This window comes from Dinoponera quadriceps, unplaced genomic scaffold (assembly GCF_001313825.1).
Source record: "Dinoponera quadriceps isolate SergipeBrazil2010 unplaced genomic scaffold, ASM131382v1 scaffold586, whole genome shotgun sequence".
NCBI classification, from domain to species: Eukaryota; Metazoa; Arthropoda; class Insecta; order Hymenoptera; family Formicidae; genus Dinoponera; species Dinoponera quadriceps.
This window is the reverse complement of record NW_014554764.1, coordinates 2,945,523-2,972,016: the sequence shown is the minus strand read 5'-3', so window position 1 is coordinate 2,972,016 and position 26,494 is coordinate 2,945,523. Positions and strand designations below refer to the sequence as shown.

General features: G+C 40.8%; 1 protein-coding gene across 3 annotated transcripts in view; it reads right to left on the bottom strand.

The window, feature by feature from the left end:
- Positions 1–7,263: 7,263 nt before the first annotated feature.
- The window catches only part of LOC106741677 (obscurin-like), a 142,289-nt gene continuing 123,058 nt past the window's right edge, over positions 7,264–26,494 (bottom strand). For 2 of the 3 annotated variants that reach the window (XM_014613916.1, XM_014613917.1), the window contains 3 exons: positions 20,767–20,950; positions 11,231–11,373; positions 7,264–9,016 (listed from right to left, as the gene is read on the bottom strand). In XM_014613916.1, the coding sequence (XP_014469402.1) occupies positions 8,907–9,016; positions 11,231–11,373; positions 20,767–20,950 (437 nt within the window). In that variant the 3' untranslated portion in view covers positions 7,264–8,906. The remainder of the gene's footprint in view (positions 9,017–11,230; positions 11,374–20,766; positions 20,951–26,494) is intronic. The other variant, XM_014613918.1, reaches the window with a different exon arrangement.

Below are 26,494 nucleotides of genomic sequence, written 5' to 3'. Positions count from 1 at the left end.
GCTTTCGCCCGAGCTGAAAGATGAGATCAAACCTGCGAGAAAACAAAAGACGAATGGAATAGTAATGCAAACAAATTGAAATAAACATCTGATCGTTGAGCAGTGAAAAATTCGGCGTGCTAATTGCGTCACATTATCTGTCATGGAAAACTGAGCAACAACCAATGGATCTCTCTCTCTCTCTCTCTCTCTCTCTCGTCTGTTGTACAGTGGAAAGCAAATTTTTTTGGTTTCTCCTCATTTTTTTTTAATAGCGAGAAAATCTATATTTATAATGTCCCTAAATAATAACAAATCATAGAACAATCAATAATATATTATATTTTGTTAATAATAGCAACTTTTAATTGGTCTAAATGATCCCATGATCGTTTACGTAAAAAAAAATAAGGCGGCTACTCCCAGGTTAAACGCATACTCGAGCGATTCTGGTTTTTTGAGCCTCCGGACGCTATCAACATTTCTACTTATAAATCTCACCTACGTCCGCGGCGTAGCCTATAAAACCGCGCATCTCACTGCTAATTGGGTCACATCGGCGTGCGTACTTTACCGTGACTCTGGAATAATTCCTCTCTCTAGTCGAGAGCAGAAGCCGAAAACGCGGCTAACACGCGCCCGATGACTGGCGCAGAGGTGTGCGCGACCACGGTTAGATGCATCCCGGATACACATACAACGAGCGGGATGAAATCGCAGCGATTTATAACGCTGACACCGACGCGCTATCTTGCCGCGTCCAGCTCCCGCGGCTCTCTCCTTCTCTTTCTCTCCTTTACGATATAACGTCACTCGAGAAGTGTGCATTGTACACCTAACCCACATGCGCAATCACGGAAGTGATAACTGCGTTCTTGAGGACGTCCTTTTCACGCTTTCATCTCCCGCACTCTTTCGGTGCGACTTTGGCATATTTTTAAGGAACCTCTACCGGGTGGAACGCGAGATTGTTACTTCGCCGCGTTTTCTCTACACGCTACACGCGTGTAATCTCCCTCGCGCGATTCTATACGGTTTAAATGCTCGATGCTCATGTTGAATTACTCGAGAAGTTGCGAATCCCATGAACATACAACATGGAAAGGCATATAATACTTCGTAATCTTGCGATTACGAAGGTAACGATTACACGACTTTTTCGCGCGCATGAAAGTTTTCGCATATCGTGTCATTGCGGAAAGATAACAAGCCGGTTACATAACAATATATGTAGATAACATTACAGAGGAGCATTCATCGCACTTACATATTATGATCTATATATGTAGAAGAAATACAAGAAAAGTCTCGTGACCGTTTCAATGTTTATATAATATTTTGAGAATCGCTTTTACGTGTTATCTATATGTTATCGAATTTTTCATCGACTTTGGCATCCTCTTAAATTGACAAAGTGGGATACACTGTGCAAACATTTTTAATTAATTTTTCGTGGTACTGAAATGAAAGATAAGAGTTTCATGTTTATCAAACAACCCTCTTCCCCTCTCTTCCTCCCGTCGCTCAAGATGTAAATTTACGCAAACGTGTATTCATACACCCCGTATGCTTAATTTCAGACTGTCAGGATTAATCGCTTCAAATATGAGTTTATACATTACGGTGTATGCAGACACTGCCGTGTCGAATTATCATTCTCGTATGCGACTGGAATGCGCGTGCAATTAGCGTGCGTTTACGTAACGACGTAAATCATCAATCTATCGTGCACGAGATACAAAGAAAAATGTGGCGATTATTACCGCGAAGTGGACGATGAAACATCATCTTTCCCAATTTCATTTTACGAGCCACAACATTATTAACATTAAGATTCTCTCTCGCGAACGGCCATATTAGAACTTCCGCTCGCGCACTGGTGGCGAACGCCAATAATTTTTTTCCAACTTTGATATATTCTTGTCGCGGAGGGGGAGAGAAAGTAACGCGTCTAGCGCCGACTTTAAAACTTCGATATTGCATTTTGCGAGCAATATGCTTCTTTGTCATCAATTCTTTAAGAACCGGAGGGATTCATAAATTTCGTCCCGCGGGCGTCGCCTCGTAAAGTTGCATGTTTTCTGCGAAAGAAGGATACGGCGCCGACATTATCCGCTCGTATATGAAATTTCTGCGGCTACATTAATACCACCTGTGACGCGGTTTTAGCAAACCAGCTGCAATTATCGACGAGACGAGACGAATTCTAAAAATTCGCGAGCATTCTCGAGCGATTAGACAGATCGGACGGAATAATTTTGCAGGAGTGTATTTATCACGTGCTTACCCTCCGGTAAGTCTAATTCGGTCGTAAATATACTTCACGCTGTAATGTACGATAAATTGCCTGGGCGTGAACCGATAGAAACTCGTACCGCTGTAAATATAGTCATTGAATAAATTAATCGTAAAATTCTCTTTATGCGAACGTTACCTACCTATTGGGATTTAATTGTAAAACCCTTATCCGGGTCGGAGGCTGGTACAGAGGAAGACTGTCGAACTCCCGCCTGCTGATGCATTAGACGCGAAAGCGTGCAGCACGCAGAACGGACAGGCACGCGATTACATCGAGGTTGGATGAATGCACCCCGTAGCACCTCTTATAAGCTAGCAGCTTATAAGAACGCTGTGGTTGCAGGTCGATCTCCTCTATTCCGCCGATATTCACTCGTCCAATAATAGCTTTCTGTCGAAAAAATATGATGACGACACTCAGCGAAAGGACGCTGTTTCTTCTCTCTCTCTCTCTCTCTTGCAGTGGGCATACGTTCTCAGTGCAGCTTCAGGACGTACGTCAAAGACAAATAGTAGCCTCCTCGAAAGAGAAAAAAAATATATATCGGTTTTTTTTCTTAGCGTGTTTTCCATGCAAACGACTCGCGCGGTACTAAGCCGTAGACACGCGCCGCGTGAAAAATGCATGAGAATCGAGTTACGCGAGTACCCACTACGACGCTATTGTGCATTGAATATTTTGCTGCGTGGCCGGGAAGCTGGGAAATCCGGCCGTTCTCTCAAAGCGAATGCGAAAAGTTACAAACGTTATCCACGTTGCGGAACCTCACCCTAGGGGAGGGTAAAGACACCTATTTGATAAAAGTTTCAAGACGTTGGATAACCGTATACCTGATTCTCGCCTTTCTTCCCTTTGTTCTACTTTCACTGCGGCGTCCTCCGTAACAGGCTGCTCGGAATTAATAAGAACGCGCGACAAATCTTGACGCGACACTGTCCTATTAGACGGGGAGATGGTTAAAGTTTTGGATATAGAGAAACGTCGGAAGATCGATTTGATTAGCTATCTGAATTACATAGGCATTATTGTATCTGACAATCACGACTGATTACGAACATGTGATGTAAACACTGCATCATGTATGCCTTACCATTATAACTAGAGATGCATTTCCGATCGTTCCTCTCTCGTGGCAACGCATATTTATTTTTATTATTTATTATCATATAAAATATATATACACATTGGATGCATTTTGTGTAACTTTTCGCTTTGCTAAAGTGACGAGTCTAATTTATATTAAAACAGTGCAGATTAGCAAACGCAAGGTATGTTGTTAACTTATAATTCACTTATTTAAAATATTATTATCTATTATTTCTAATTATTCCATTACTTTTTGCATTTATTTATTTCTATTTCGAAGATATACCGAATCTTTCAATTTTAATATAAGATAGACTTATCTCAAATACTTTAATAAGGCGAAAGGTTTAATCAGGTAAATATTACTTCAACGATAGTTCTTTTTAGTGCAAACAAGATTTTTGACATATCAGACTCAATGTCATTTCTCTGCATATCTAGAATTGTTCCGCGCGTTCTTACGAACGAATAAAATCCGGCTGTCTGCGACACGGGATATATCAGAATGCTATTCCAGTTAATATCAATTTAAACGGCGGTTTCTATTAATCCTCCGGTAATTTCCATACGAATAACACAGACGTTGATTTACAATTTGACCGGTGTGAAACCACGGTAGTTTTCATCGCAAGGACGAATGTTATCGTGTTTATTTTACCCCGGAATACCCCCGGTATCGGGGAAATTTGCATAGCGTCTATGGAAAATTGTCAAATGCGTGCGAGCCATCGAGAGGGAAAACGTTGCGAGAACCGGGTATCCTCGACGGAGAATCTCTCGTTCCACGAGCGTCGGTGGTATCGCGCGCGCGGATAAATAGAGTTCCTGGAGGTCCAACGAGGAGAGATCGATGAAGCCGAATCAGTCGGCGCGCCCGAGCTATTTCCTGCGTGCATTCCCGCACGTTACCGCGCGTATTTCGCAGCGAGAACGGAGAGAGAGGTTCTTTCGACGACGATAAGTTTCCAGGAGGATGGCAACAGAGAGTGTCTTACCTGGTTTTTCGTAGTTGGCCGCCCGAACTTTACCGGCTGATCAAACATAACGCACGGTTGTTTGTTTTTCACAATCGTGCGGTGGTGGGGGAATATAATATTATTTCGTCAGGGAACCGGCCGGTGTCATATCTTTTCCATAAAACGCGAACGTCACCGCCGTGTTTCACTCGCCTCGTTCTCTCGCGAGCCATTTACTTAACCGCGCTGCTCTCTTTTACAAGAATCCTCGAGCGCGCCAAGTTTCGCTCGAATTTAGCGCGCTCGTGATTAAGTGAACGAACGAATGGACGAACGTACGTACTCGCCCTTCCCTCGCGAATACTTTGGATTCGCTTTAGATTTATGTATCACAGTATGTGATTTGAAATCTCCCGCGGCGCGTGCCTCGTTTTTTTGCCTGTCGTTCCGTCGCTAGAAATCGAACGAGGTCTTTGCGCGTTACAATTTAAATAATCTCGTGAGAATTCTCGCGGTAGCTTGCGGATGTCACATAGTGGAGGTGGAAAAATCTTGAAAACTATGTTTTTACGTATGACTGTTCTTTTAGGACATCTAATGAATATCTTACTGTAAAAATGAATACATTCTATTAATTTGATTTAATAATATTAATTTAATTGAATTAATTTGATGATAATGAATTTAATTGAAATAATATCAAATCGTAGGTAAACCTTTATACTCTTTAAAAAAAAAAATGTTACGTTCGAGTGAATATTTATTAACGAGTATTTTATTTGGATCAAGTAAATGTTATTTGAGTGTAATACACTGGAAGAAAAAAAGTAATTTCATTCAAGTAATTTACTTAATCTTTTAATTACTTCAGAGATGTATAAAAATTATTTACAAACTTTTCGTATCTTTTCGTATCTTAGGTTTTTCATTCTAAATGTAAAGCTACAGAAATGTTCTTTGACACATTTCCTTGATTGCAGTAAACATACATACATTGGTACATACAAGCTGCAACATTTTTTTATTAAGCAAATATTTATGTTGAAGATGTTAATTCTGAAATTCCTAATCGTTTTCATCACATACTAAGTGATGCTCATTTTTGCACGTAGCAGAGAAGCGGCCGTGTAGAAGCGCAGCCAATATTACGTAAATTTTGCGTTGCGAAGAAGTTGATATTTTGCCGGCAAAGTTTTTCGCACCCCTCAAGTTTTATATTCTAACTTTGTTAGAATCTCCTCTATAGATTATTGCGCAGAGTCGCATTAATGCTTCTCAATAGAATTCTGCGAGCATACACAAACGTTCGAAGTGTGCGAAGATTAGACAGTCCCGGCGCTATTGGAGAGGAGGTTCTATTATAAGTCTGTCTTATATCCCTACAGCTTTGAAGCTCGAGCTCCGCTATATATGTTTCACTTGTTGTCGGGCAGAGGAAAACGCTTCGTTTGTGAGTCAGACACGCGATACAAACTGGATGATACCGCCGTCAGCTCTACGTGCGGAATTCTAATTCCGGGCTACAAAACTTCTCGCACGATTTTGCGGCAACGATCCTTTACTCGGTTACGTGCGGCGCAACAAAATCGGTACACCGATTTTTGTCGAATCGGTGCGAGTAAGTCGTTCCGTAAAGTACGACGAAATTGTTCACCTAAAACAAATACGTGATGCGCGACACATTCGATACGAAGGAAATAGATTCGAGTCGCAACGAGAGTATTGCCGAGACATCGGTCTCGATCCACGAAGCGAAACTCGCGGAGGTGTTTCGAAGAACCGTTAGGCGGTTTCCGAAATTGTAACTAACGACGATTAACGACATCTCTGTTGTTGATATAGTTGTCGATATAGTCCGTGAGTTAATTGAGAACTTCGTCCGGGAGTGATTGCAGAGAGAATACGCATCTCGATATTTTTGTCATGAGCGGACCAAGTAGACAGGTTAAAAAGCCGGGTTTTAAAGGGATGTCGGAAACGAGAACTATTCTCGTTTTTGTCTACATAGAATTTTAAATCCTTTTGCATAATGATAATGTAACGCAGGCTAGTCGACATTGTATCAAAAACTAGAAAAGAATGTTTAAGAATTGTACTTCTTTTTGCTAGTTCTTATTTCAGCATGACGTCTAAATACAAAGATAATATTTTCGAAAGTTCTGCAAGTTATGCAAAATCGAAAGCAGTCGAAAATGAAATTTTCGGCGAGTATTCGAACCATAACGACCGTGTACACCTTGCTGGAAGCTGATGGCCCACTTGGAGCGTTCGGACACAAATCTTCGTGGAGCTTTTTACGAGCAGTCAGTATGCATGCGAAAATTACCGGCGGCTGGGTCGTCCCCATCGTAACTGCGCTCAATGTTGCTTAACTTCGATGATGATCGGACGGCAAGCAATGAGTCTAACGATTATAACGATATCCTTGTTATTTATGTTAATTTATGTAATATGGTGCTAGAACAAAAATGTCGACTTGGGGAAGAGTTCACGAAGCGAACAATTACATGTCAAGGTGGGCCATACGAGAAATTTACGGGAAGTTTTCAATTGATGAACACTACGTGGGATTATGGCACTCCAGTGAGCCATTTGTTATTATTATTATTCTATTTTTCATATGTTTTCAATTTTGTTATTAATATAATGATCGTGTTATTATGCATTTCCATGGAAACATTAATTGAATGATTAATTTTCTCATTATTATGTGTTTCTATCTGTTTTAATTGTACGGAAACAATAATTCTATTATCACATATTTTGTTTCACTGAGAAGTTCTCTATAAGAAAAATATAATTTTGTATTTTTAAATCTGTATAATTGTGCTCGTGAAAACAAACTATTTCGGTAAACTTACCTGAATGAATGCGTACGATAATCGTTCTTTTACTGTTCCTGAAATCAGTGACATGAGACACAAAACGAAACAAAAAATCTTGTAAAATGCATATCGTATATTTCGTGATTTTGCTTTTCCTCGCGGGAACATTAGATTCACTTTGAAATTTATGTATTATAGCACGTGATCCGTGAAGTCTCGGGAGATTTGGTTGGCTGCATGAAAGACAAGCGTATCTCCGCAACGTACATTCAGACCCCGGGTCTGTCTTGACGAGCCGTGCGATAAAAATTTCCTTATTCCTCCGAAATGATACGATATGAAGCGCGATTTTCGCGTGAATGAAATGACGTCTCGATGCTGAAAGACAGCGTCTGGATGTTCTTTGAATGAAACTTATACAAATATTAACAACCTGTCACACGAAAGGGCAGCCCGAGAGAATTGATATCAGCGTGAGTAGTCACTCTAATCTTCTCTCCTGCATTCCCCAAGTTAAAAATCATCGCAATCTAATTGATAGATTATACATGTGTCGGTCGCGCTATATTTTGATATATTGCTACCCTTAATTGTCCGCTAATTGAAACCGTTCGCAACAATCTCGCGATACTCGAGAGACAGTCGTGATTGACAGGTGACAGTTTACGGCGACGTTCGATGATCGACGCCTTCCGTCGCGCAAATCGATTGCTTATGCATTATCGGTAATGTATGGACGCGATGATAAGATCTCCTGTGTGTGTTATCGGGAAATTCGCGAATCCTCCTCCTCGCGTTGTGTATGTTAAAAACGCCTCGACGACGAGCAAGCGAACGCTTGGAAAATTGCGAGATATTAATGGCGTGAATTGTGATAGATGGGGGGTCGAATTGAACGGCGCAATTTGTCTCGATTATCACAGCCATAGTGATACGCGATACCAGCCACTCCAATATCTCGGTCAGCAGTTCGCGCCTCCGGATCTTTATTGTTTACCAGTTATTGGTTATTTCATACACACAGATTTATGCTCTTACCGTGGCTTGGATTTTCGTTTTTACACGCGAGAGCTGGAATCGCGCCGCTGGGATAACTAGACGAGAGAGAGAGAGAGAGAGAGAGCGATCGATATTAACAACGTTGTCGTATCGTTCCGAGATGACCGAATAATTTGCTCGATGATGAGCATATCTGCTTGAACGGCGTATGTACTTGAGACAATCGAACGGTCTTGCGCGTCGTTTACACGCGTGTAAATCGCCCCTGAAAATAAGAACCTGTCGTTAATGAATTGAATTGCTTCTGTTGTAAAGGGCTTTTTTCTTTTTAATGTCAATAGGTATGAAATTATCAATTCTGATCTAGAGTTACGAGTTAATTCATCGTCGACTCTTTTATGAAAAACAGTCTTTCGAGTGGAATCGCGTTGAGAATGAACGAAGATATTCTTTCGTAATGCGTTTTCCCCTTTCTCTTTCTCTCGAGCATCGAACGTGTGTGACCCGTAATCGCGTTTAGAATATAACGTTTTATGACAACGCAGCCAACCGCCTCTGTCCCGTCTACGCTTCTTATATCAACGCAATATGTAACGTAACACACACACACACACACACATACACACACACACACTTCCTCTTTGGCCCTCGTGTCCGCTCTAGTCACGGTGATAGAAAAGTCCATGCGGTGGCAGCGTCTCGTCCGGCGTCGCGATGCCAAACCGGAGGCTCTCGTGCAAGCCAAAGTAGCCAGTCAAGTCTTCATCTGAGCACCAATCGAACCTGCAGAACGACGGCCAGGAAGAGCAACGGTAGGCTAACGGCAGCACTCGTTCGAGCGTCGCTGTGATGTAGCTCCGCTAAGCTTTCTCCTGAAACAGCGTTACGTACACTCACAAGGAAACGCTCGCGACTAGCCTTTATTATCAATTATCCACCTTTTCATCGAATCTCTTGCTTTTCAACTTTTGAATCGCTTATCCTTACTTGCATATTATTATCTTAGTAGTATTATCGATATTGCTTTCTATCATGTCATTGCTTCCCTTCAAGAAAGACGATCATCGTTATATAATCACCTGAACTTCAGTTCTCGATATAGTTTTCTCGTTTCTTTTCCCTATATCATACTTTCTATTATATTTAGTATCGTATTTTAATCTCTTTTACAACTTTATATGTGTAATATATTAAAGGGATTATTTCCCGTTAATAGATGTGTAATAATTTGAGAGAAATTTTCTGCGTGCATCTAAGGAGGTGCAACACGACGGAGTTGTCGAACGTCAATTATAACGCACGCCTGAGCGACACGATGCAAATATCGGGAAACATGTAATTCGACGAAGGACGTGTGTATTAAGCTATACAGGGAGGTAGGATAATCGAGATGACGTTTGCGCGAGTCACTTTGTATACGAGGTGTTCCTGAGGGACCGTGAATTCCGCGGCGTACAATTCTGGTGGAAGACGTACACCGAGAGAAACGTCTGAATTTATGAATGAATTTTCGCGCGGGAGGAGCGAGCTTCATTAGGGGACGTCATCGACGGTTCTATCACGCGAAATATCTCTCTGTGAGAGATACCTAAGCGAGGTAAAAATGTTCCCGTTACGACGTTACGATACTTTTGCATTTTCGGGAAAACTTGCGAAAACGCCGCAGATGTGTTCGGACTTTTTTATTTTCAAAAATGTTTTCCTTCTTCAAAAATATCTCTTCTTTTTCGATATTTTCGATCTCATGAGTAAGGGACGATGATGAAGACTCGACGGAGATTAGCCCCGTTATAAATCAAAGCGACCGCTCCAAGTTCGCGCACAGTTAGAAAACAGTTCGACTCGCTCGCTCGAGTTCTGTCGCGTCGAGTTTTCAGGAGGAAAAAGACGACTCTTTACGACAAGTTCACCAAGCCGGACTTTCTCGTAGGAGTCAAACAGCGGAAGACTTTTAGGCGCGAGCATAGTTTAAGATAAATATTAAATGCTTCGAGAGTACGTACTTTAGTAATAAATAGCCGCTGAAGTGTAAGGGGGGACAGAGTATTACCTTACGGGACGCAGCTTTCGTAATAGAGCGAATATCACGCATCGGTGGATGTTGTGAATTCCTGAATTACTTAAGATTCACAACACGATCCCCCTTGTGGGAAACAGTCTGTTTGTTAGCGCCGTCAGCGCCACCGAATCGTTTGAGACGAAGTTCTCCGAGCTCAGACGTATCGGGTATTTTAGAAACATATTCCTCGGCAAATTTCGAATTGCTACCGTTAAACAAGGAAGCAGCTGTAGTCTCGATACATCCTCGAATAAACTGTAAACTGAGAAGACAACGTTGTTGATTCCGCGCGTTTTATTATAATCTGAGCGATTGTCGTGTTTTTGCAAACTTTGAATTTTCTCACTAAACCAACACTGCGCGTATTATAATACAGAAGATATCTCTGTTCGTGAATTAAATAAACATCAGACTAAAATTCTCTATCAGACTAACAGACTATTTCTTTCTTTTACGTCATTTTTAATCTTTTATTTTCTTTAACACGTAAACTGATGAACTTTCAAGATTCACATAATAATTTTAAGACAGCCGAAAAACGACACGTGTAAAGCAGCCAATCGAAGAAGGAGGAAACAATGCAGGCAATGACTTCGATAGTTTCGACTTATTTTCTAAATTTTTTAGAATAAAATTTCTCCCGAAAAATAGAATGACAGCCGAGTTGAGCGGATTTAAGTGACATTTTATTCGTACACAGAGTGAATTCTCTGAATCGTCCAGTGGATGTTTTCACTCGAAACTGAAGAGTGAATCTGATATATCCCATCGTCACGGGAAAAAATTCGCTCTGATCGATTGGAACATTCACTCGTCACAGAATCCATTCTAAGTTCAAGCGAAACATTCGCTCTAGCAATTTCGAATGGCAGTATTTTCACCGTTGCTTCTAGTGAAAATACTGCTTGTTTCGAGTGAAATTCCATTCTGGGAAATTTCGAGAGTAACACCCCTGTGTTTTTGCGAGGGACATTATGTGAAAAGTACACACAATAGAGAGATGTAAAAGAAAAATCTTCATCCTCACCGTTTAGAACATGTACATGAACCGTGGCGGGTTGGTCCGGCATGGTGGTGAGCTGGCATGTGTAATTTCCGCTATCCGTAGGTCCAACCTTAGCTATGCTGAGAGTTGAATTGGCCCCCTCTTCCATTAGGTCCGTTTTCACGCTACAACATGCGCGGGACATTGAAATTTTAATGCTTCGAAAGTTCGCCACCCTACAATTTCTCATGCACGATTTCATACGCGGCAACATTACGTGCACATAGGTAACGCGAATACACGCGTTTCTCTCTCTCTCTTTCACTGTTATACTCTCAAAACTGAGGCATCTCCGGTGATCATAGCGGCGCGCTGGAAATTAAATAGTTTCACGCTGAATTGCGAACACATTCGTTTCGAAAGTGCAATTAATTCCGAACGCCGGATTGAAGAAATATCGATATTGAGATATATGCGTGCGACAATTTAATAATCTACGACGGGCATACGACCGGTCACGATGATACTCGCGCGAAATTAAGAGCAGAACAGAATCGCTCTCGGAAGGGAAAGAGAATCTCCTGAGGCAGGCTAACGAGAACTCTTCAATTTTGTTCCTCTCTGTCCCTTACTTCTTTGTCCTAACTAATCGCCGACACTCCATCACGGCTAAATCGTTTCTTCTTCCACCCGCTTCCTTCTTTCACGCGCTTTTTTTATCGTTCCGCATTCGTGCACTTTCACGCCAACTTTCTTAGGCGAGGAAGCAGCTTAATTGCAAATCGAGCCGAAATTATCACTCCGTGCAAACAATGGACCGAATAATAAGCTCCGACCGTCGAATAAATATTTGCTCACTGTCACAAGCGAACCTTCTTGATAATACTGACCGATCACCTTCTTTTTCCACGTCGCGCGGAATTAAATATTTCAGCCCTGCTAACAATTCGCGAGCTCATTCCTTCGAATACGAGCGAATACGTTAGTAATCGTATTGCTTATGTGGGATTACATTTCACACGGAAAAATACGCGTGATTTTACGCCGTTCGTTATCGGTCGGAGTGAAAAAACTCGCGCAAATGCGGTGATTATTTGAATTCGGTCGGAATCGATCTTTTTCACGTATCCTTGTTCGTCGCAAATATCGAATTTTCGCGAACGGTCAGCCACGAGAGAGACCGTTGTCTTTTTCCGCATTTTTCTCGGCGGAAAGAATAGCGGCAACGAGAATTCGTCGAAGCGCGCTAATTGCCGACAAAAATATATCCCGCTCCGCGAGGAAGAAAAGACTGCGCGCTGCAAAGCAGATCTCGTGGAAAATTGCGCGCTTGACATTCTTATTTTTGTGAGAAATGACGGTAGGAAGAAGTAAGACCGAATTGGTGTTTCATGACAAATGCGCGAAAGGTGTGCCGCGACGAAGCGATAAATGCGGAAAGATCGTGGTTAATAAAGTGCAGAAACGGAATAATTGGCTGACCGTATATATCCCTTTATATCGCTTAGAAGATATACGATGTTTCGTATAGTTCTCTAGGTATTCATTTTCACCGAGTCTATATCTTAGTCAATTAATTGTTTCAAAGTATAATTATATTTGAATTATTTGCCAAAGTGTGTCTCTCTTAAAATTGTCATATTTCCGATATATTTCAAAGTTGGACATATTGAACGCAATGTGTACGATGTGTAGTCAAATAAGTATGAAAGAAGGAAATATAGAGATGGTTCAATGATTACAAGATTTATTTGAATTTCATCCATCTCAGCGATTCCGGCGACAATGAAGCTATGCGTCCGCTATTTAACGGCTGGGGGTGGTAAATTCGTTCGTTCGATAAATATTTCGCAGCGAGAATTTTTAGCGTCTCTTTTCCACGCAACAGACAGCAGCGTCGTGAAATAAAAGTGCGCGCATGTTTCTACGGCGATTTGATCTATATCTGGCGTAACCTGCAAGAGCTTTCAACGTATTAATACGCTGCTAAAATTTGAGAAGGTTTTTTTTAAGTAAATAGGACCAACTATCTTAATGTCCGGAACAACTGTTGAAAAGTTCGCAAAAGGTATCGGAGGAAAAGTGCACGATAAAGAAACACGTTTAGATTGGCAATCTCGACGTGAAATGAGGTCCAATTGTGGCCCCAATTCACGCTGCGGTAACGCTGCTTTGTTTAATTGGAAGGCGACTGTCCGGGATTTTCCGCTTGCGGGTCGAAAGCGTTGTGGCTTTCGACGACGCGATCACGTTCGTCGCAATTGCGGCTTTCGTCTTCGCCTCGACACGGTACAATGATTAACGCGACAGCTCCCTTGCTCAGGGTGACGTCCCCTTTTACAGCCGCGTCTTCGCCTTTGCTAAACCTCACGAGGAGGAGACGCCCTTTTATTTATGCCGTTTCTCATGTCGTACTCAACGTGGAAACTCGCCTGACCAAGCGAAAAAGGGTTTCGGATCGTGCCGAGCTAAGCGGGACTTTAATCGAAAAAGTTCCCTCATTGCAATTTGTCGCTTTCGTTACTTTCGGTCGGTTGAACACCGTCGCTCGTTTATCCGCGACTTCGAGCGTCCACGTCTGCATCCAGCTAACGTGCAGCTTTTGTAAAGGTTGTTCTACAATGGCTGTAAAAGTATGGCTATAAGACGCGGTGGTCCATTTCCGAAGTAACATAAGATCGTAACGTAAGATCGTAAATAAAACAAATTATTTTCATTTCTTTCATCGGCCTTACCAATCAGAACAAAGTAGTATATAACTTTCTCCCTTTTAATTGGTCCGTTTCATATTTTTTTACTGTAAGCTATCGTAGATAGCACCGTTTCAAGAACATTAAATTCTACGATCGGATTAAATCTTGCTACGGATTTGCAGCAATATTATGTGTGTTAACGTCAAAAAATCGAGAATTTCCTTTTTATAAGATTATAATTTAAAGTGTTTAAAAGTAACATACAATTGATTTGCCCGTCAAATGAGTTAAAATGATCTCAAAGCCAAAAGGTCAAATTATACACAGCGTGCACGTACGGAGTATTTAATTGCTTGCTTTCACAAACAACTTCTACATTGTAATGTGTCGAAAGCAATATGTCTATCATATGAGAATTAAATAAGAACGGACTTTTTAGCGTTATATTCATTGAAGAGAATTCAAAAGTTACAATACTCTCGTTTGGAAAATAACAAGTTTCCAATCTCATCAGTAATATATTTTCAAACATAATATTGATTGAATCAATTAAATGGCGCATAAATTAAGGAGATTTCATGCAAAGCTATTCATGATATTCTAAGAACAAAGCGATGAAAAAGAAGTGATAAATAACCATTTTTTTTTAGTACGATAATAATATTTGTTATATTTGACCGAATACTTCCAAATAGTATTAAAGTGTTACATATTTGTGGTGTTAATTTTTGACATAATATTTATGATAATTTTCAATATATTCTCTGTATTAGATTATCACAAAAATTTGAATAGGCCGTTTGGGATGTAGGAAATGTAACATATAATTTTTACTATGTACATTTAAGAAACTCTAATACTCTAATAAATCCTTTTCAAGCTCGTGCCACTTTTTGAATTTCTTTCAAAACCTTACGTAGCGCTTTGAACAATATCTTGTTGAATGACGAATTTTTTGAAATTTCAAATTTTACATAACACGAATCGGTTAATTAATCATTTCGTTTACAGAGTCAACAAATTAATATATCAACAATGCTATTTGCTACTTCAATATAAATCAAATAATATAATAATAAAAAGTCGATGGTTTTTCTTTTGTAGTTTCCTAAATAAGCCGTTTATTTCAGGCCATCCAACTCCTTGAGAGATCTTCCTTCTCTTCCGCGATAATCGAAGATAGACGAAAAGCATAGCCATTGACGCAACCCAATGAAGCGGGTAGCAGTTCAGCGGAACTGGAAATTTTGCCGGACATAGAAAATTGCAGGGATCCGGTACGAAGTTAAATATGAATATTTATGCTCTCTCTCTCTCTCTCTCTCTCTCTCTCGCGTAAAGCGGCGGTCGCTGTGTCTTTATTATTATAATTAGAGCACTACAAATATTTTCCGTCCCAATTTCGCAGTTCAAAAGGTTGCTCGCAGCCTCGCTAATTATTGCATTCGCGAATAAAGTCGCGGCGCGTACCGGCTTAAGTAATAGGATTAATGTCACCGGCTGAAAATTCCGCTGTACGTACGGGCCCGTGTAATTTTAATGCGATGATAAATGGCAATTGGCCAAGTTGCGGAATGCGCGATAATTATACGCCGCTGTGCAGCGTTTCATATTGCACGTTGTTTATAGTAGGAGGAGCAGCACAGCGGCGACAGCAACCTATATTTTTCTATAATCTTGTTAGAAAACCATGCAGCGTATTTCTCTTTTGTTTCTCGTCGTCGATGAGCTCATGGTAATAAGTAAACGGGCTTTTTACCTTTCACGCATCGAACGTTCGCGGACGATTTTTTGCTTTCTTCTTTTCCGAGAGGATGTTCGAAAATTGATAATGCGTAACGCCGCGTAATGTTACGCATCCAGAATAACGATAATTAATCGTGCGCGAGGTATTATTTTGATCGATGAATTGATGCGGTTGTTAACCCCTTCGTATATAAGCGATTAGCTGTTTCTCCATTCGCTGAGCAATCGGCTGGTACTCTATAATACAAGTAATTTATCATTCAGCACGATGTCGACACGACGAACGCTCTTTTTGCGAGCTGAACTCGTTCGTACTCTGTGTAGAGTTCAATAATCAATCGTCCGTTGTACCAACTTTGCGGCGGAATTTATTCGAAATAACAATTTGCCAAACTAATTCTGCTTCTCATTTTCATACGTGCCGATGTGTGCAAATCTAATCGCGCGAATGGAACTACGTACATCAATCGGATTTGTTTGATTTTTGAAGTAGCTTTTCCGATTGTTGTAATGTGATGTAATTTAATTAAGGAGTCAGACCGATGTAACAGTTAAGAAAATCGAATTTTTTCTTGCATTATTTACAATCTTAAAAATATTTTAATGAAGTCCCTGAAAAGTACTGTGATATGACTTTGAAACACGTGATAGAAATACGGCGTAGAAATACGATTCAACGTTGCGCGCGTCCAATAGACGGACTAGATGTAAACATTCTCGGTGATTCTCTGTGTGAATCTAAACGTTCGTAATTAAGTTCTGAAAGGTAATGGCAAACATAAGAGTAAATGAAAGTAATGAAAGTTACGATTCTATTGTTTGGATATCTACTGCTATAGGGCGCGGCATTAGAATCCGGACAAAATTAAATATATCAGAATTCAGGGGTAGACGTTAATGGTCGAGTCAAACTCAGAATATAACAGAAGAACGACGATTATAGAAAGCCTTCGCGCTGGAAGAACGCCGAGCGAGATTCTTCCGATACCCAAGATCGACAATATACGATATAGCGAAGAGATATAAAGAAGGAAGGAAGCTTCGGCCCTTGAAATAACTATAATTTTCTATCAGTGATCTCGTGATATTTTTATACGAAGGAAATTCTAACACGATCCTTTTGATTTCTCTCGGCCTTCGGTGCGTTTGAATAATGTAGAATTTGAAGCGAAACAATCTGATTTGAAGATTCTATTTCGTTCGACACTTCACGGCGGGTGTATATCTTTCGTTTTCTTTTAATTTCATATCGCGCTTAATAAACGGGGAACGCGGAAAAATAATTAATATATCGGTCGAGAGCGATACGGCCCCTTCATCGTGGCGAAGATTGGGCCGAGCTAAACCCATATTCCGGATAAATTAAGATAGATCGTAAACACAACGTTAATTCGACGGCGCGGAAAATCGATTTAACGCCGGTCAGCTACGTGGGCTTTGTGAATTACTATCGTCGTTGTAATACGTTACGTCGTCGTCGCAGCCGGAAGTTTAATTACGGCCCCGAAAATTTAATGTAATTTGACACCGCATAAAATGCTATTTTCCGCCATGTAACGCTCCCTTTCGTTTTAATGAGCATCGCGCCGTCAAGAGTCTTTCCAGCGTAATTTAACAGCGATTAAATGCGATGTTAAGCGCGATAAATTAATTGTCACATTGGCTCCAAATTGGATAGCATTCGCGGTCGGTTCGATTAACTGTTAATTCCCGGACTATTGTTATATTGTTACTTTAGCGACGACTAATTACAGGATGTATGCATACGTATGCGGAACGTCGATACATGCGTTTGTTAAAGATTACGATGAAGTAAAACGGGCTTTGCTTTAACGTGAGACACCGTAATTTAGCGAAGAAAACAAGACGAGGAATGATAATCAGAAGAGTAATTTTTTCTTCTTCTCGCACCTTGAAATACCGTCCCAATTTCGACGTCGCCGAATGTACAATTTTAAATAGGTATCATTTAAAAAGTGGGAATTTCTCGCTCAGAAGTCCCGTCTTTTTTTTCCGATTTCCAACGAAAGTTTCCCCCGGAATACCGCAACGTTGTTCGCTCTTTTTGCGCGAATGTAAAAAGAGTGAGCCGACAATGGGGTACTGAAAAGCGCGAAGCCATCAGCGACGCGTCGTTAAATTATGGGAAGCCGGGTCAACGTTGGGTGATTAATTAAACGAAAGGTTAGATTAAGCGAGATAGCAATAATTCTCGCTTGCTCTGCAAGCTACAGCTACGCCATGCCGAGAAAAATAGCGAATGCCGTGGCACTGTAGCGGCTTCATGCGGCGATACGGTCCGCGCAGGGCCATACGTCCCACGAACTAGAGAAAGGAAGATGGAATAATATCTGAGGGCGAGCGTGCAAGTCGGGATAAATTTGCATGAGTTAAACACTAAACGGTGCGCGGACAACAAATTTTCCCAGTGTGGCGGAAAGATTAAAACACGTTAAAAATGATGAGGTGCAAATCCAGAGGTTGTGTTTATTCCAGAGAACTTAAAGAACAAGCACTCGAATTTGCGAAAACAAATTCTCTCTTTCTCTTCTCTACTATAGTTTTGCACCACAAGTAATACGTCTTAGTTGAAGTTCAATTGTTTGAAACACAAAGACAACATATCTTTTAAATCTCGGCCGTTCCAGCACGGAGTGACCAGCATTACTCAAATGATATGTTCTCACAAGTAGATTAACCATGTTGTAAAGATCCGTCAATTTAGGAAACCAATGTATTAAAAGGTTTGAGCCATATTACGGGAAATAATGTAATAATTTTGCACGAATAAATGATTCACCACGCTTGTTTAGCAGCGATCCTTCTTACATCATAAAACGACGAAACAAACTTTTTGCAACAAGTCAGCCGTGAACAATGCTAAGATAGCGGTGTTTTGTCTGATGCTTCCTTCGGCCCTTCAGAGAACGAAAATTTACAGAACTTAATTCATACGACCGAGATATAGAGGTGACCGGCATTGTCTACTGACCCCTTTCTCTTTTATTTACCGAAAAAATATGTTTTATTTTTTAACTTTTCGTTTAATGCACTGAATAGCATTATAATGGTTTTAAATTTTTACACGGGTTCCTTGATTGCTTTTTTTTTTGCAGTTTCAATGTATCTAATCAGATATGGATACTGCTTGATTTAGGTATCCAAAATATTCATTCTATACCATCGTTGTGTATACCTTAAGAGATTGAAAAACCAGTTGAATAAGTTAGAAAGAAAGAGAAAGGTAATATTTAGACTGCAGATCTGTTTCTGTAACTTTAGACCGCGGGTCTAAATACTCCTTCTTCCTCTTTCCCTCTGATTTATTCAACTAGTTTTTCAATGAAGTTAAATAATATCCCAGTGCATCTTGAGCGGAGAATATTTAGCTCTGTGCGTGCAGAGGGAACGACGTTACTCTGTTTTCGCAATGGGACACCCACCACCTTGGTTGTATGTATGGCCGTCCGTGTATACAGAAGCGCGTAACGCAAGCTAATTTCATTTACCGTCCCGCCGTGTCTCAGCAGCGCCTAACTTTACTATCAGAGAGCGGGCCCACAGAAGCGACGGTCCCGACCGAAAACTGGCCTCCCGAACACGGCAAAGCAGCCTTTCTCGTCGACACGCCGTCTAACTCTCGTGACTGTTGTCAACAACCACCGTGTACTCCGTATGAGCACTCCACCGTCATCGTATTTTCGACCCCTTCGGGGGTTCTTGCATTATCCGTGAGAGCGAGAAGGCATATCGGAAGTGATGACATTCTCCGTTCTAAATCAGCGTTGCTAGATATTTTAGTAAAACTATAAATTTGCCGCATTTCATGAATGTTTTTTCAAAAGCGTGCTCGGTAGCCGCTGTAATATTTATCGTTTTTTCTCACGTGTATATTTTTAACAGGTGTATAAGGTATAAAATACAAGAGAGATAGCTCTTACCATAAAATACCGTTCGCTTCTTTCTTCTCTCTTTCGTCATGTTCTATAAATTTTGTTCCGACCAAGCGGATAATTCTGCTCTATAAATTTGGAAATTTGACAGCTTTTAATAGCGGTAATATAAACAGGATACCGAAGACAGAGGAACATTACTAATAACTAGAATGCGGACGTCAAACTTTTGTTCCACCTCGTTCTTTCGAAATCGCAGCTGCGAACGTTATTCAAAATGATAGATTACATCATTTATCACACTTAACAAAGCGACATCGGAGCGACGAGACGAGAAAAACGCGAGTACGCGACAACGTGTAAATGGAACGAAATTTCGCGGGATTTCGCCTTTCGTGTTTTTTTTTCACAGGCTTTGGCGAAATTTTCAGACTCGACTTGAATGAGGCGACCGGAATAGGTCGCATAATGGAATGTTTTATATCCATATCTCATTGACCCGTGACATGAAGCGAACTATATATTAACGAGGCTTAATACGACGGCGTGTCGTAGCCATCTTTTTTTTCTTATTTCCGTCTGAATTTTATTCAGCGCGACAGCTGAACGAGCCGGCGAGAATCTCTCTTCGCTATTATTACGGATCGCGGATAATGAATTCTTACGCTCCAGAATCAGCCCCTTGAAATCCTACTGTTTCCCGCGAAGTTGCAGGAATCTATAATAATATATAATCCGAGCGATGAAAGCGCGAGTCGTATTTTTTAACGCTTCGTGAAACGCTCCCCTCACCCCTCCCCCCNCCCCCCTCCCCACGGCGAAACGTACGGAAGAAACGAGAGAATTACGTGCGCACGATCTACATTTGACTTTCTGCCAGGCCATTTCTGCCAGTTGACATAGAGTCTTTCAACTGCACGTAAATGCTCGTCAAACAAGGAAAAGTTTCCTGAATTAATTACACTTTGCTCGCGCATAACCGCACCAAGTTTGTCTGCCGCTTAGATTATGCGTTCCTCATATTTGCCGAAAAGCATTTCGAGGTAGAACGACTTCGAGCGGATTTCGAATAATAGAGCCATTAAGTTTCAAAGTCTCTTTGATTAACTTTCGGACAGAGACCAGAAAGACTCCCTTAATACAACAAATTTAAATCAAACGAAATAAAATGCGATATCAATTAGTTAAAAACGTTTGGATTTCTCTCAGGCTGAAAAAGAATATCATATTTGAAGGCTCATATTACCTGATACCACCTCTCGTCGTATCGTAGTTCAAGATTCTGTTGCCGTGCAGCCATTGGACGACGCTATATTGCACCTGCATCGCTATATGCCGTACGACGCACAGAAGCTCGATAGTGCTATCAGCCTCGTAGTACTTGTCCCGCAGTGGCTCGCCCAGGGCGTCCACTATTTGGACGGACGGTGCTGAAATTCAGTTAAAAGTGTCAGAACAAAAATCAACGAGTTATCAACGAGCTTAACGCCGACCAGCAAGATGTCGTGCGCTGAGAATGAATCGGGCGAACGCTAATTCTTAATAGATCATGAGCGGGAAATCCGTGTGTATAATAAAAAAAAACCGACATTTTTCATCTACGATACTTATGTCGCGGCTATTCTGCGCTTCCTTTTTTCATTCGTAATAAGCAGTCCCCGATGCTGAATTTATTCCGAGCAAAAATTCGCCTCGAATCCCACATAGAAAATCTCTTGGGATCTAATTGATTGAGTCTGATTTTTCCCAAAATAGATTCTAATTAGGAAATCTGCGCAGATTCCGATTAGAAGAGTGTACACTGAGAAAAATTTCCATCGGACAAATCGATTAAACGATGTGTCCGATTGTTATTTTTGTTATCAAGCGTTAAGTACCTTTATCCGATAAAACGCAGTTACCTAATCGGAAAATTAGTCATAATTTTCATCGGATAAAAAGCGCAACTTGTTCGGACATTACACTTGATCAGATATATCTGTTTGTTAAATCGGGACATAAGATGTATCTCTAAGATTCTTAGAGACGATTTAAAGATGTTTTAACATCTGGGATAACATATATGGGAAATTTTTATGCAGGATATTACCATTTATTCAGAATTTTGCGTATTATTTTGATATCTTTCTTAAATAGTCTTTGCCGCAAAATTGATGCCAGGTAATATCAGAATCGTGTAACTGACAAGATTATTACGATAATAATATATCGATTTTCGTGATAACAATAAAGTCTCGTAGCGCATTTCCCGAGGGTGCTACATCTAATACGCGTAATAAGCATCCGCTTCCTCGAAGCTGTAATTTGAATCGACGAGGAAAAGATTGGGCGTGTCGTAGCTAGCTTGGAGCTTTTCCAGCGCGTCTTCGACCTAAAGTTCCCATCCTCTTAGAAGAAGTTACGGAGTCACCATATTGAGGTAAAAGTACTTTCCGTTTAAACATTGCAGCATTGCGGATAGTACATGATACGTTACGTATCGAGGTATATATTGCTCATCTGCTTGAAAACTTTCGTTGCCGAAGATTGCACATACTTTAAAGAGACGATACAGCTATCAAAGGCTCACGAGCCTTCTCTACCGGACGCAATTACCCGAAAATATGCTCTAACTAATTAGCTATGCGCGATATCGCAATAATTCCCCGCTCTAAAGTACCTTCCGTTTAATTATCCCAACTATTTTCCGCGCGTTTTATTTTCATTAGACTCTTCGTAAGGAAAATATAATAAAATACATTCTAATTTCCCTCCGCTCGCTGTTACATCCTCGCGGGAAGATCAATCTATTATTATTATTGCGACATCAATGCGGCAGTGTCCTCTCTAATCCACTAACAACGAATCTCCATTAATGAAAATTGTCTTCTTGTGTTCTCACGATTCGCTTTCCTCGTGTGCTCGCGATACATTAAATTAGATCGTATTAGCAAGGATTAATTTGCATCGCAACGAGGAAACAGGTTTTATACCAGGCGTCGAGGAAATTAATCGTCTAGAATGATCGGGTTTGAAGATCGGGGAATCTTTTGGATCAATAAGTCCTTTTCGTGGGAAGACATTAAGAGATGTAATCGTCATTACGCGTATTCGTCGTTATCGTTAACGCTATAATCGCGTCTTATAGTAATTACTTGAAAGATCCTTATTTTAACAGGATCACTGCTATATGCTGGGTTCGCAGAGAACGCGCGTCATGAAATTTGGCCGTATACGCGGGCGTGGATTACATTGAAAATTCAGTTTCAAATATTTAACTTTATGGCCCAATAAATATCTCCCATATTCGTCCACACAATCGAGCGTGCCCTTCCTTCCCGGATGTCCAACGCGATCGAGCCACTATCTCCATCGTCGTCTTCCGTCGCATTGGACCGTTTCCAATTGGTGCCTTTGCCGTGCGCCCGCGTACGGCTATACATCGCGAGCAATGTACGGCCGCCAAAAGAAATCACGAAAAAGGGAAACGTTTTGGAGATAGATCAGAGTGTTCTCTCTCCTCGACCTCATGAATACCACGCGAAATGTAATCTCTCTCATGCGCACAATCTTCGTTCCCTTTCCCCGTCTCTTTTCCTCTTTCTTTCTTTGCGTCATCCTCTTCTCCTCCCCGTCTGCCGCATTTTATTCCGCATGCTTTTCCGTAAGGTGATATACTAAAAAAAATCTCCCCAAAGGGGAGCTCTTGTCGTGGAAATGTGTATATATTTTTTAATTTTTTATTTCATCCGAGAGTTTTACACTTCTCACTTGATAATTCCGTGTTAGCGCTTGTGCAAGGCGTGTTTTGTTACGAACGAAGAAACCGGTATTGAAAAAAGCACAACTGTGAGCTTTCGAATATATCTCTCATTGATTCCCGTGCATGCGTTGCGTTTGACGTTGTTACGGTGAGACAATTTTTAATCGTGAACAAAACAAGGAAAAGATTCCGGGGATGGTGAAATTGCTTACAGCGAAATTGGATCCGAGTCGAAATTGTTAAACCTTTTGTTCTATAACACAATAGGAGCTAAAGTAGCAAAATAAGTTCAATTTTAATGATATAATTTACTCTTATTTTCATTATGATATTTTACAATTTTCGTTTCCTTACTGTTTCTTACATGAAAATAAGTTATCTTGAATACTCGCAAATTTAATAATCGAAAAAAAGTTAACAAGTGTCAAAATAAGTTTCTATCAGTATATAGGTTATTTAAATAGGCGCAAACTATTTTTAAGAGCGTCAAAATAACAAAATAGCAGAAAAGTTTCCACTCTGGGAGTTTCTCACTTGCGATTAACAGTTAAAAAGAATGTCGGTTGAGCGAAAATATATCTCCATATTATTATTTTGTCGCAGAGTTCTTCTGAGTAAGCTGGACGATAGGATCCCAGCGGCGAACTCAAAACTTCATCCTTCTCTTACGACCGATTCTATAAGAATACAATTTTCCTCGTCACATTGCTCCTGAATTTTTCTAAAGGTCAAATTAAGTAGTGATTTATACCCGTGAAACTCTCACTCACTCACCCCTTTCCTTTTATTAACGTTCTGACAGAAAGGACACGCGTCGACTAAATTGCTGGAGAGGTCGACGCCGAGAGGACGTAGGAAGACGGACGGCAGGTGGAGGTCGAGGAAGTGGCACTGCATACCAAACTCTCGGCTACTTTATCTCGTGCAGCCTCCCCCGTTCTCGGATTAAGTGTTGATCCTTCGCTTTACGTGCGCCCGTCTTAGCGCGATCGTCGCTTTCGTCAACCCGACAACGCCCAGAAATGCCGTTCGGCCGAGATTACTCGCGCCGGGTTCTTCTTCGCGTGGCAATTTATGATTGCACGGTGTATCGATTGGATTGCTGATACGTAAATTATCCTCACACCTCGTTAATAGCCTCCCGGAAAGTTGATGGTATATACATATAAATTGTATTCGTGTCAATTGCTAAAGTGTTATTAATTGTTCATTATGAACGCGATCGCGTCTTTTGGATGGAATATCTAAATGCCATGTTATTATCATTTACGATTCTTTCCTTCTATTTTTATCCCTTTCTACTTCTCTCACTTCGTCCCAACAATTTGTTACTTTGTTGTACCGTGCGAGGCAAACCGCACTTTTCCGAGTCAATCGACAAACGTTGCGCGCTAGCCGGAAGAATGATTTTGACAAATTACAGAAATGGAAGAATGGCGGAGGAGAATAAATGCGGGGAACGTTAAGCAGATAATCCCTTTGAACTCGCGTTAGAAGATTCCCCGCTATAACACGAAGAAGCTACACCATCTCATCCGTTGGGAGCGAAAGCTTACGATATAATCTTACATCAGCAAAACCGGATCGCAGCAAGCGCGGATCAGGAAATAAGTAAAAGAGAAAACCGATCCTTTTTACCGCGAGCTTGCAGTTTTATGCGATTTGGCGAGAACGAAACCAGCATGACGTCGTATTTTTCCCCCGTAGAAATTGGTTCGATCTCTCTTTTTTAATTAGTATAAATCTGTGCACAGTAGGCATTACTTTCTGGATTTGCTCTTGACTCTTTGGATTTGGATTATTTTTGCTTTTACGTGAATACTTCAAATAGCAGTAAGAAAAGTTGAATCTAAAAATGTGACTTATAGCACAATCACGATATTACACGTATTATTTTTCAATGTCGTGTTAACTGAAATACACTTGTTCCATCTTCTGAAAGTTTTCTGAGTCCTCCGAATTATCTCATCACTGTTTGAAATATTGTCAGAGTTAACAGAAGTTTTTAACGCCAAGGACAAAGTTTATTTTCTACACGGCCTCTTCTTCTTCAGAATGATTTTGCCCAATTGTGACAAACATTAATGCTCAAACTGTGTTCAAAGTCTGGTCAAAATTTCACAAGATTTGATCCCTTCGTTCGTGAGAAATTCAACATTAAATCGTTGTGTAACATTACTCGACACGTCGCATCGTGATGATCTTTGATTGGTGAGATGAGAAAAGCTCGGTTCGGTGCAAACTTAAATATGTTTACACTTGTTACAGCATGCACAGGGACACAGATTTATTATATAACGAGAAAAAGAGAATTAAATAGTCGTTTATATCTGAGACACCTTCCTATTTTTTCGATTTATTATTCTTCGATATTTTTTACAAGTTGTTGCGGCGTTCGCCGTTAGCCTGTAAAATTACGCAATTTCACGGCAGGCTTCTCGCCTGCGCATTTATTAAAATTTTCCTGGCGTTTACCATCTTTCCGTTGTCTCGCTTCGGCTCCTCGTTTCGTTCCACCGAATGGCTCGGCGCACACTGTCAGATTCTCCGGATGTGCCCGGGATGTAGTCCTTCCGCTTTGCGGCGCGTCGTTCTGACAAACCAAACGAAGAGATGATCGTGGGTCTTCTTTCCCTTTCTTTTCTTTATAAACCGTCCATCTCGGGGCACTTCGTTTTCAATTATCTTTCTAAGCGAATGAAGCCAATTTGCTACCCGACTGCTAGCGAACTATTCTGGGATTTGAGCTTTGCCTCTTCTTCTTCTTCTTCATTTTCTCGTCTACTGCGTGTCGCCGGAATATTGGATCGTAACATACATCGAAGACATATCGCCCCTCTTTTTTCATTCTTTAATTAATCTATGTCGGTATAAATGGCATTTCGAAGGAAGATTTTGAAGGCGGACACAAAAGGACCTCTCACAGAGTTGTTCACGGCTGCAGTGTCTCGATATTCTTGGATCCCTCACAATTCGCTACATTTATTTTCGTGTGCACACGTACATATGCGCGACTTTATTTCGAACACTCCTGCCATTGCTAAGGGAATACGGGTTTCCTGCGTTTTGCCGAGCGATCTTTCGTTTGACAGACGATGTAAAGGATCTACATCACAATCGTTCGCTCACTATCTAGTCTCCTTTACATCCTTCCTCCACCTGTCGTAATGTCACGCTACATTAAATTCGTTCGTTCTGAACTCGGTCATGCGGCATCGAAAAGGGTCGGGAC